This window comes from Micropterus dolomieu, linkage group LG05, assembly GCF_021292245.1.
Source record: "Micropterus dolomieu isolate WLL.071019.BEF.003 ecotype Adirondacks linkage group LG05, ASM2129224v1, whole genome shotgun sequence".
Lineage (NCBI taxonomy): Eukaryota > Metazoa > Chordata > Actinopteri > Centrarchiformes > Centrarchidae > Micropterus > Micropterus dolomieu.
Genome location: NC_060154.1, coordinates 27,106,027 through 27,119,312, shown reverse-complemented (window position 1 = coordinate 27,119,312; position 13,286 = coordinate 27,106,027). Strand labels below are relative to the sequence as shown.

Sequence of the window (13,286 nt, the reverse complement as noted above, 5' to 3'; positions counted from 1 at the left end):
ACATGGTATGTACTGCATATATTGTGCTTTATGTGAGTTTCCTCTGGGTTCTTTGGTTTCCTACCACAGTCAAGACATGCAGGGTGAAATGGAAGCTCAAACGTCGTGAAGGTGTTCATCTGCCTGTGATAGATTGATGACCTCTCCTAGGTGTACCCGGTCACTGCTGCATACTAGGATCTAAACCCCAACCCTGCTTGATAGTAAACAGATGCATAGAAGACAGTTAAAACAACACATTGACATGCTGTATACTTTGCTTTCCTGGAGGGTTACACTGTACTGTAGGGTGCTCTATAGTGTCTGTAAATCTGATCTGATTCAGATATGGTTAGATCTGTGAAATCAACTGAGAAACTAAACACTACAATGCCTTCAGCAGGTCTGAAATATAAAGGAGAGAAAACTATTAGATACAGTAAAGTACATTATGTACATTTCAAATCAAGGTCCTGTTTCGTAGGCAACTTTTAATGATGTACGGATGGAGTTGGATCTAACACCAGAAAATTTAGTTAGCCGTTTATTGGAAGAAATGAAATACATCAGATATGGGATATTCCAAAATCAAACAGGAAATCAGTCACATGATCTTGTAGACGGTAACTCTTTCAGCTGCATAACATAATCACAACAGCTAACACTTTGTCACTGGCAGGATCTTTTGGAGACAGACTTGTGTTTTACCCTAATGTGAATAGTAAAATTAACATAATTAATCATAATTAATAAGATAATGCATACTGGTTGCACCTGGTAGTGCAGCTGGAATATACTGACCTAAAACTGAAAAAACATGTTTTAGATTATAACCTTCATTTTAATGGCATTAGATGACTATATTTTCAAAATGTAATAGATTCTACAGGATTTCCTGGTCAAATTTCTTGGTAAAAGCAGTTGAAAAGTAAAATCCTTTCATGTACTACAGTGTTATTACGTGGGTTTAAAAGTGCCGCAGTAATTGTGGCTTGTTTGCTTCCGCCTTCAACAAGTCTTTTAAACCTGACAAAGATTATCATTTAAACTAAACAAAATGTATTTATAAAGTAGAACTTGAATAGATACAGTATATTTTCCATTTCCCTTTTCTACAGAGAAAAAAACACACCGAAAGTACTAGTATTAAAGGCCTATGCAATGTTTTTTTTTCACTTGTGCAAATGTCATTGTTCTATAGGTGCAAATCTGATTTGAAGTGTAGATGATGAAGATGGAGCTGAAATTATGTGTGGTGAGCTGAGGCACATGAGCCTTTCGAGCTTAAAAATACTGCAGTGTTGCTTCTGGGGTAAACTGCATCATGAGTCATTGAGTCATATTGATCATAGTCAATTAATTTACATGCTGAATGCTAAAAAAAGACTGCAATAATACATATTTAGCAGACATGTTTTTTCTGTCTCTCTGTGGAGGTTGAATGTCAGACTCCTAAGCAAACATTCTCCTAAGTCTCCTGGAAGTGGATGGTCTTCTGTGTGGTCCCTTCTGCCTTAAAATCAGACTACACTAGATTCTTTGTTTTGGCATACGTCTCATGATGTTAAAATGTGATGAAAATGATCTGCTGAAATGTTCTGTTGCTTTCAGATATGTAATCCATTTGATGTCCCAGAAGCAGTTTTCAATATATGCCTGTCAGCCCTGCGAGAGAAATCGAGATACTGTTATGCTTGAATACTGGCCTTGTACTCCAGTAACTGTTTACTCCTCTCTTCCCCTTTGTCTTTTCACCTTCAGTCTACTGACTGTTGTGTTAAATCTATATTTGTCTTATTTTCAACAAATTCTTTGTAAAGCCCAAAACCAACAATAAATTGATCCCACTGACAACTATTGTCTGTGTATCCAAAACCTGATACATCATATTCCTCTGTGCCATAGTGCTCCATTGTTGTTCACAAACCAATGAGCCGCATTGTCGAAATATTTAGTAGAGCACTAAATGTGTATTAATCCGCCACTGAAAACAGTCTCAAACAAATGCACTATTTACTCCTGTTTGAGTAATGTTTGCTAAAATCTACAGCGCCCAGCTGTTTTTAGGTATTAAGTATTGAGATGTGGACTAACACATTGTTTGTCTTGGTACTTTAATAATAAACATTCAATAACACCAGCATTATCCGTTAACATATTAAATGGTTTGCTCATCAAAATAAAACTTGCTTAAGTTTTGAGATATCTGTCATTGGGATTTTTGCCTCCACCTCAACACAGTAAAGGTGACTGTGGCTCTCAAAACAGTGTAACATTACATTTAAAATCTCCACAGCAACATTTCTTGTCAGAAACAGTGTCTGTGTGACTCTTTATAAACCACAAAACACAATCAACCTTTTTTTGATAGGGACCGTTCCTCTAGTAGAAAGAAGATTTATTTGAATTTGAAGTCAATTCAGAATGATTATTATATTCCTAAGATTTTAATGTTAAAATGGAGGCAAAGCAATTAGAAGTCTTCACAAAAGTTTTCTATGAATCACTAGACTGATTATGTACTGAGGTCATCGCTGTGTTGAGTTCGGGGTTGTGTTCCCAAAATGGCCCATAAATCAGTTGTTTTGATGAAAGTTTATTTTGAGTAAAAGACAAACAGATTTTAGTGGGTTTACTGTGTACTTTAGTACCCAGTACTGTGACAACCCACTGTGAATTATTTGCCATCATCAAAGAATGTAACCACATACTGAAACATCCATTCAACATGTTGTGTATTGAGTCTTACTCACACATGCTAAGATCATTTCTTCCTTTTTCCCCCTCCTTTTAATTCATCTTTTATTTTGTTAGCCATTTGAGCGTCGAGAAATAAAAGCATTTGCATTGAAAGGACAGGTGGGTGTGAGACACCAGCGCGCGTCTGAATCGTAGCATTAAGAGCAGGGAAAAATATCAAAAGTATGAACCATTCAGACGGCAGGAGGAGCAGGGATTTGAGCAGATATTAAAAGATGATTGTGCGTGGGCTTCTCTACTGTGCTCCAGAGAAAGAATGAAAACCCTGTATCAGTCAGACGGCGCATAATACACAGCAGAAACATCAGAACGCAGCACAACAAACACAAACAAAAAGAAGGATGGAAAAAAGTGTGGCGTATAAATAGTTCAAATATTTCAAGTGATTTCAGAATGCGATGGTGAAATACTGGATGTTTGTGTCCTCAGCCACAGCAAGTTATTTACTCTGTTGTAGTGTTCTTTTCACTGTAACTGTATGAAGGCCAGAAAAGTCCAATATAATACACAAATTAAAGTCGTTTTATTGATTAGCTATCATTATTATTAGCTGCTTCTTGATGTAACATATTTTAATCCAAGTGTCCAACATAAAACAACAAAGATAATATATATAAAAATTAAGTAATACATTTTAATCTCACTGCATGAAGAGAGCTACATCAACACTAAATCATTGATGGTACATCAACACTAAATCATTGATGGTCATTTTTATCAATACTTTTCTGTTATTAAGTCTTTTTGGTTTTAAAATCCTTTGTTGTTTTCGTCACTTTGTCTCACATACCACTTTTTTGATTTGTTGTTCTCGCGTATCGGCGTTGCAAGGCAGGATGAGAGTAAAAAAGGTTCACAATTCAAAGTGATTTCCTGTCTTCTTTGATACTTTGTTACTTTTATTAAATTGGACACATGAATACATGTCAGAACACAGTGTTTTACCAGCTGCTGTAATAGTCTGACTCAATAGTTGAAATACAAAAAGTTGACTTGAATCTTACACACATATAATTACTGTGACTGCATGTACAGTGCATCCGGAAAGTATTCACAGTGCTTCACTTTTTCCACATTTTGTTATGTTACAGCCTTATTCCAAAATGGATGAAATTCATTATTTTTCTCAAAATTCTACAAATAATAGCCCATAATGATAAAAAATTAAAAGAAAACACATGTACAAAAGTTTTCACAGCCTTTGACACGACACTCAAAATTGAGCTCAGGTGCATCCTGTTTCCGCTCATCCTTGAGATGTTTCTACAACTTTATTGGAGTCCACCTGTGGTGGCCTTAGTCAGGGAGGTGACCAAGAACCCGATGGTCACTCTGACAGAGCTCCACCGTGTCTCTGTGGAGAGAGAAGAACCTTCCAGAAGAACAACCATCTGTGCAGCACTCCACCTATCAGGCCTGTATGGTAGAGTGGCCAGACGGAAGCCACTCCTCAGTAAAAGGCACATGACAGCTCGCCCAGAGTTTGCCAAAAGGCAGCTGAAGGACTCTCTCTTAGCATCGTCAGTGTGAGCATGTTAGCATGCTAAAGTTAGCATTACAGCCTCACAGAGCCGGCTGTAGATTCAGAGTCTTGTTTGTGTACACAGCCTAAAGGCCTTACACAAACTCGGTCTTGTGAGGTGCTGTCCTACCACATTTAAATGCAAAACTTATAAATGGCCACACTAAATGACAAGAGGTCCTGTGTCTTTTGCGTGATTGGCACGTCCCATTCATGGTGCTGTCCTTGGTTTGCACACAAGAAGAGATGCTTCAAGAATGAAAAAAGAGAACATGAAAAAGAAGTTGAAACATTCAGACCTTAGGGTTGAAAACAAATATATCAGCACACCATTAAAGAATTTTTATCACTAGTGAGGTTTCGAACACAAGGCTCTTCTTCAGACTTCTGCTAAATAGTCACTTTCTTAAATACCCACAATCCATCTTATAAACGCATTGTGAAATACCACACCTGTTACAAATTTTCACAAGTCCAAGTAGTAAAAATTATATACATTTCATAATAAGGATATAGACCGATTGATACATCTAGGCAACATATATACAAATATACAAAAGATACATAATAAAATTCACGTACAAGTACACTGCTTGTACGTACACTGCTAGCTACCATTTTTGGAACGTTGTGATGACACCTACCTGTTCAACAGAAATCCAATCCAACTCCGCTTCGCTCTTCATCCCCATCCTCTCCTTCAGTGCTCACCAGCGGATTCACTTTTCTTTTGGAGCAAGTTTTTATGCACTGTTTCTGCAATTTTTGTTGCTTCCACTCGGATGTGTGCCTACAATCTGGCACCTGGCCTCCCTCATGCCCTGCCCGCTGTTATTGGCTGCGAGCTACACACCCACTGCCCCTTATTTTTGAAGGCCTGTTGTGGTTTTCAGACACTCTCCATCACCTATGCTGACTGACATGTCGTTCTTGAATTCACAGGTCCGAGCCTCAGTATTAAAAACTTTTTTGTCTTCCCTCATCAGAACCATGTGGAACCCAGTGAACAATAACGACCAGACGGGACAAGTGGCTGCCAGAATGGAGACTACGCCGTCTTTGGGTAGTGCGAGCATCTCCATCTCCCAGCAGCAGTCACCCAAGAAATTTGCCCCCATGGTTGCACCCAAGCCCAAGTTCAACCCTTACAAACCGATGGGAGAATCCAGCTTCTCCGACCCTGCAGGTAACAACACAGTAGAAACCACAAAATCATTGATATCAAGCAATTTATAATGAATCCTTTATATCGTCAAGTCAAATGCCATCTTAAAATGAGATTTGATGGGCCTCCTCTTACCTACATGTCAACCACTTAAATCTAATATTATTATTACAGTATTTTTTTTTTCTCCACTACCTGGAGAATACTTTTAGCATGTTAAGATAAACTGTTTTTACAGCTTGATCAGACCGAGCCCAAATTGTCCATAATCACCTGTATTACAAAAATCAGATTTTACTGACATTACAGCTTACTTAATGTTGCACTCTCTGTTTTAGTATTAGTCAGCATTCATGTTCCAATTCCGCTTAAATTATTTATTTTTCTCAACAATGAATACAGCCTTCCCTTAGAAACTAGTGAACTTGAGTAGCAGTGTCATTGTATTGATTTTGGGTAGTCCTACAGTCTCCAGCAGACAGATGTGAAAACACAAACTTTAAGTTTCACTGTAAAACAGCTACTGAACCAATTGCCTTAATATTTTTATTTTCTTACAAAACATGATTAAAATGGAATGTACTAAAGAGCAAATGCTTATTCACCCATTTTTGCCATTTAATATTGTTTCAATAGTTGTGTATAATATATTTTTACAGTCCTAACGTTCACGGAAAAGATGTGACTCTGGCCTACAGTTGTCTGGATCTTGGGCCGACCTCATCAAAGCTTTTACAATCACCTGCAAAACAGAGCGGAGCACTAAATGTTTGTTTTTTTTAAACACTGGAGACTGGGAGCATAGCAAGGCACTGAAATGCAAGCTATTCAGTGATGCTAGAGAGCAGTTTATTGTCATGGTAACACTGATCATCCAGCCTTACATTTAAGTTTAATTCTAGTTTATTGCAACGCACACTTATTTTTATAGTGTTGGCCGTTGTTTCATCAGTTATGAGAACTTTAGATTGCGATGGTGTGTTCTTTTCATTATGTTATTGAGCTGTGGCTATCGAGTTGTGTGGCTATCAGAGTGTGTGACTGTGTGTATTTGTACGGCAGCTCAGACTCTGACACCACAACTCACTAGGAACTCCAGTACTTTATTGGCCTGCATTATTTTAAATCATCTTTGCCTAAAATATGATCCTTAATAATGAGCCGTAAAGCCTTGCAATAATTGCCCATTACGTGATGTTTCAGTTATGCAACCTCTATGTTCAGTCCGAGCACACGTCTAGAAAGCTTTCCACAAGCTGCTCACAGAACAAACCATTAATGGTGCTCTGACATACATGTTGCTGATTGCATAATCATTTTGTGTAACTGTGAGGTGCTGGTATGTGGTCCTCCGTGAGGTATGCACTTTGTTTTAGTAAGATTGGCTCTTGTATTAGGTCAATGATTTACATTTTACATTTTGAAAATTAAGATTTAAAAAGACAACACATTGGAAATTTAAGAGATCAATGTAGCATCGCTATTTACATTCTAAAAGAAAGACAGAGTTGCATGGCTAATTTCTAATAAACATACCGTGTAAGTGCTGTGGTTTGCAGTCATGTGTGAGTTCAGGAAGCCTTGTGTTGTCTGCTTTTTTTAGGCCCCTTGGGAGCTGATGGTCTGTTTGTATGAAAAATTATGTATTGTTACAAGTTAACCTGTAATAAACACATTTACTTAAGAGAGTTTTAGGACTATAACTTTTATGTGTAACTTATTTAATTAGTGTTCCATTGCAATAGGGCTACAGTCATTATTAAGGATTATATTTTAGGCAAAGATGATTTAAAATAATGCAGAATTAACTTCAGGAAACGCAGGCTGTGCGCTACAGAGCATAACTGTGTGTTTTACATGAGACAGATATGACTCACACGTTGCGACAACTGCCTTCATAATCACCTTTGATGAATAGGATCTGTTGAGAGAGAGTCTCATATTATAAGATGTAATATTTTGTTTCTTAAAAAAAAGGTTTTAGACAAGTACACAAAGAGGTAAAACATGTGTTTCCAATTTAAGTTTAATGGTCATATTTTAGTGTTGCATACATACATGCATACGCCTATTTTACTCAAAGAATCCCAATAATAGTATAATTTATGCAAATGAAGAGAAACCACTTTCTTTCGCTGTGAAGAATAATATGAAAATAATTTCATTTCAGATGTTTTTGGAGTCACTGGTATAGAACTGGAAACACCTACTCACTGTTACCTATAGGCCTTTTACAGACATTGATGCTTATTTTTTGCATATGCTCAAAGTGACTGTAGCAATTTATTGGAAAACTTAACCTCAACAAATTTCCTGAATCTCTATTATTATTGTTAAAATAATTATTATTTTCTACAAAAACATAGCCATCACTATTGAGTGCACAGTTAATGGCTGAAGTGAGCAAATTTTTATATAGTAAAGGTAGAACATGACAATTACAAGAAACAGGATCATTCAACCCATATATCTCCCACCTCCCCATCTGCCGTGTGAGTTGTAATGTGAACATTATCTAAACCTCTACCCTCAAACCCCCCTGAGAACCCTAGATTTCCAAAACAGGGGAAACGGTTATGAAATTCAGCAAGCAGTGAGCGCACTGTCAGGTTGAAAACACTCTTGTCTGTGGGGGTTTGTGGTTTGAGTTGTGGACCTGTCTGGTACTCCAGATGTTAGTTTTGTAAAAATTGTTCTTAGACGGCTCCTGTTTGAGCTCTGCCCACCACTGACAAAAAACAACATCACCAGTCTTGAATTTGTACTGAATAAAATGTGTTTTAGAGGCTCCCATCTCGTTAATTTAGTAAATTTGGCCTTAAGTTTTGCTTGTGATGATGACTTTTGGTGTCAATAGCTCCGCCTGGCCTACAATGAAAATATATATTTGGAGCTCTAGTAGATTATTTTGAGAGGCAGATATATTGGTATTATTTAATTAAATACTATTTCAGTGACATTGTCACACCTAGAAGAAAGACAAGCATAACCCTTGGGTCTCTTAGTGTTTATGTTTACCTATGGCCATGTTCAAAGATTTTTAGCAAATTAAAGAACTAGATTTTGTTCCCAGTTGATGATTTGTGGCATCATTAAAGCCTTGTAATTCCAAAATGTCATTTTACTACAAAACATTTAATCTACACCCGTTGCCACTGTCTTATTTTCCACAATTAATCATTGTCCGGGTATTAAGAGGATTAATGAAACAATATAAAGAGGGTGGGGATACATTTGTAGAAGATAAAGTTGTTAAAATGTTTTACTTTGTAATATGAATGTTTTACTTTAATGAATTCATAGCAGAGTTACGTTGTTAATATCGCTTGACCTCAGTGACTTGAGAAAAAACTGTTAATCCCACTTTCTATTTTATCGCTTACACTGTTCCCATTGACTGTGACAGACAGTAATTACATAAACTGGGTAATGCTCACAATTTTTTCTTCATTATAAAGATTCAGTTGAGGTCAACTATACTGTTGATTGAAATGGAAAATATGGAGGAATCACTAATTAATAACTGTTTTAAAGTCCTTGCAGCAGTGTAATTTAACATTATCTTATTGCTAATATCTGAGAGTTTTCTGCGTCTTGTTGAACATTTAAGTGGTAAATTGTCATGACTGTTGAGCAGCTACAACTTTATTTTTCATTAAAACATTACAACATTTAATAAAGATACCGATGACTGGTTGTTGTCAGCATTTTGAACATGCAAATATGTAAAGCCATCAGCAGACATCTCCACTTGTCAAAGGATAAGACCTCTTTATGAACAGATTATCTGGGTCTCTCTGTATTTATTTATTTAATATCTTTTATATCAAATGTGGGGACTGTCTGATGTAAAATTGAGGATTAGCATAAAAATTAGGGACGAGTCAATTTGGCACAGCGCCTCGCTGTCCCTTTGTCTAACAGAGGCCAGCATCAAGGCTGGAATGAGCAGTCTGAGCCCATGTTTATTGTGTGGACAAAGAAGCCAGTGCTGACGGGGCGGTGCACAGCAAGCGAGGTCTGCCGTCAGATTTTTTTAGGCAGAACTTGTTCTGATTAAAACCCCAGCAGGAGGAAGTGAAAGACACATCTCAGGTCTCAGACAGTGACCCTTCACTCAAAATTCCTTACACCAGATCAGATTTTAGGGTTTAAGTTGATCTCATATGGTACATGTTCTGTAGGAAGGTCAGTCGTGATTGCTTTGTGAAGATGAATGTTACCATGTAGAGCAGCCGGTGCTCCACTTCTTTTATGCAGGTTCTTTTCTGCAACATCTGAACTTAAATATTTGTTTTCTGTAGCTAGTGTTGATTTGAAAGTTTTTTAGGGTATTTTAAAAGTACACTGGACAAAATACTGTGAATAACAAGGCAATGCAATCCAGTGCAGTAGCCTTGCAATAAAAACTACCTTTCTAAGGAATATTTTGTCTCAGTTTTGTTTCAACAGTATTGACAACAGTGTGCCATTTACTGTATGCTGTCAAGCTCTGGAAATAGTTTGAAAAGCCCTGATGTTATTGGCAAGACTGAAAGTGTAACTTGTGCACCCATGCATTGTGGTATTAACTGGCCTTCCTTGAAACGTCTTGTAAGAAAGAGACCTCACATCCCTGCTTCATGCTAATAGCTTACTTTTCTACCTTGACATCCTTTTTAGGTTTTACTGAAAGGCACAGAAATGTGTCCTTGATCAAATAATTTGCTCACGTATTATTGGCTTTCTGTGCAGCTGTCTGCATAGATCAACACATCCTGATGACTAGTTAGAGTATGCTCAGTGCTCTCTGGGACTTCTCTGTTTCATTGTAAACTAGGCATGAGGACATAGTGTTAAACGTGATGTCAAGGACAGTGGTCATATTCGTGAAAGAGACTAGAGATTCAGTTTCTGTTGACTCCGATCTGTAGTTTCCCTTTGATTCCATCCCTTTTGATGTTATATTGCCTTTTATTCAACACATGCACATGGTATCTTAATCAATATTTGGATAGATCTTAAGCTCCTGTCTTGTATTATTGTTTAATTTCCTGCTTTTATTTTTAGTGAAGTGTTTAAACAGGGATTTTATTTTTTTGTATGATTGTAAATATTCATAGGGTGTGACTGAAGACTGTAAGGCACCACAAGAAAATGTTTCACGCTGGAATGAGTCATCATTAGCAGCTTCATTCAGAATATTATAATATTAAGAGATTAAAATGATATCTTAATATACTGAAATCAGATTTCTTTCAAAAAACCCGCACCGCATAACTTAATACTCATTTTGTGAAAGTTGCAGGTTGTTTTGTCTCATAATGTCTGGCTGCTGAATATGAAGGTTGATAAGTTTTTGTAGTGAGCTAATCATAGTGAAAGTTTAAAACATCCGAGAAGTGCTGTTTTTTATAAAACTTTTTACAGTAAGTTACCAGAAACCCGCTAATTGTTTGCTCAGAGCAGTTCAAAAAGTGTCGAACATGTGCATAAGCTGTTTTTATTCCTCCCTGCTTGACTGGCCAGAGGCAAACTGACTACCGGTTGTTATGTCAGAGTCCCTCATGGGTGTCACCAGGAGAATTGACAGGAAATCCACCAATGAGTGTGTCACTGTCCCCATAGAAACCACAGGCTCATGCTGTGAGCGTATACATAAGGCCACTTTTATCTAAGTAGAACACATACGTCGACTAGTTGTTGTATTTTGTCTGCAGTGTGTGCAAAGTCTACATAAGTGCACTGTGTGATTCTTTTCATCTTTGCTTCAAAGTTTGATTTCTTTGTTCTCATGATATTTTTATTTACAGTGTATACGTTTTTGTCTACATTGTATAACATTTCATCTGTCGTCACACTTCTCTAAATCTGAGCACTATCAGATAGGGTCATAGTATTGTGAAAATAGTTTTCTTCATGTCCTGTCTGCATGATGAAAGGAAGTTTGAATTCTTGGTATGATGAGCACAAACAAATTTTCGCACGGGAAAATCTAAAATATACATGTACTGTGTAGCTCAACTGGTACAGGAGTTTTGAGGTTGAAACAGATTTTCGGTTTCTTATATCTCTATGATCTTTAAGCTATTTGATTATGTCTCCATTGCTACAGTTAACATGCCCTTTGAAAGTGTTCTCCGTCAAAGAGATTAAGACACTAATAAATTACATTAAGTATCCATTAAATGGTAATTATGTTTGAACGTCATTATTTACATTACACTGTGGAACTGTACTTGTTAGCGTGGGAATACCCGCACAAACATGTTTTGTTAATAGGTCAAAAAGTCATGTGATGTAAGTTCAAAGTTATTGCATGGCCTGTTAGGTCACATACCCTTTGAGACTTGTAGTATAGAATAACTGGCTGTAAGTTTACATAAGATTCTCAGCGTGGCAGAGGCTGCTTGGAAAGGGTTTGCGTTATGAAACTGGAGTTTACACAGCAGTGACTGTCTGCTGTGACATTTGACTGGCTTCATTTACTCTCGCTCCCGTTTGTTTATAAGAAATGACAGCAAAGCTCCCCTCTCCGACTTTGATGAATCACACTTTCACTCATCAGCAAACCTTACTAACATCACATTTTGAAGCACCAATTGTTCAGCCCATTGGACGTTTCAGGTTTTACGATACAAAAGGCCATCTCTGGCTTTAAACCATATACCTTTTCACGGTATTTGTTTCTTTGCTTTCATAGAAAAACATAATCCTTCTATTGTTCCTGATCTGAATTTCTCCTCCCATGGGAATTCTCCTTAGAGTTGCAGAAGCCAATTTCGGTCTGCTCTTTTACACTTAAAACAAGCCTATCTCCAAAGACCTCAAATCCCTCCCTTGCATCTCTAAACCAAATGAAGTCATAAATCACTCTTCTATACATATCATGCTAATTAAGCGCAGGGCTCAGCTGCTCTTCTCCAGCAGAAGATGGAATAAAATGGGTCCATAATTATGTCAAAACAATGTGCTCTCAACCTCTGCCACAGCACATTTGGAACGGCTATGTGGAGATAAAGCATGTGGAGTGACACCCAGGACTTAAAACACTTTGTCCATTTTGTCTGGAAGGGATTATGTATTTTTGCAACTGAATAAAGTAAAGCCACTTCTATGGTTGTCTTTTATTTTTTTTAAATGCAGATTACTTCAGGTTTGTGAAAACATAAAAGACATTATCGGGGTCAAGTACTGTGGAAGGTTTTTAACTAAACATTCCAAAACTTCTATGCAAGTACAGCTGTCACGTGACGGGTACTCGCACTCATCTCACTCCTCTGCCCTTATTTTGGCTCATTGCAGCATGTGTGAATGCAGACGCCAGCAACAAAAGCTTTAGTTCACATCGTGGGAGATAGTTTGTTTCTCTGTACCTAAACACACAGGCAAACATGGTGTGTTTTTCTTTTTCTTTTTTTTTTTTTTATAGTGATAGGAGAAAACTCTCCTTGTGTTTAGAGTTTCTTCAGTTTTATCTCTCTGCTCTTTCTTTTTCAGCTTCTTCACTGAAACATTGGATGCATTATGCGAAAGGCAGTTGTGCCAGCCTTTGTCCCAAGTCCTTAAAGACCAGATGGCTGATGCTAACACACGTGCACGTCCTGATAATATTGTACATATGTAAATCTGTAAACGTGTGCCCAGCCTTCAGCCCCCACAGAATGTACTAATCTGTACCACAGAAAAAAAAATCCTCTGCAACCTGCAAAGGTTTTCCAACAAAATGCATAGTTTCAAAGCATTTATACATAGACCGTATAGATTATCAGAGTTGCCAGTCATTAGTCATATACAGTACTTGAAGTGTTTATAAATGTACCACTTACTTGAAAAACAAAGTTTAATATTGGTCCCAGTGTCACAGCTGGATCCATCTCC

The 13,286-nt window shown here is 37.3% G+C and overlaps 1 protein-coding gene across 3 annotated transcripts in view; it reads left to right on the top strand.

Moving 5' to 3' along the window:
* Positions 1-13,286, top strand: part of LOC123970865 (LIM domain containing preferred translocation partner in lipoma) — a 148,115-nt gene that overhangs the window by 52,587 nt on the left and 82,242 nt on the right. For all 3 annotated transcript variants that reach the window (XM_046049219.1, XM_046049220.1, XM_046049221.1), the window contains one exon: positions 5,248-5,447. In XM_046049219.1, the coding sequence (XP_045905175.1) occupies positions 5,252-5,447 (196 nt within the window). In that variant the 5' untranslated portion in view covers positions 5,248-5,251. The remainder of the gene's footprint in view (positions 1-5,247; positions 5,448-13,286) is intronic.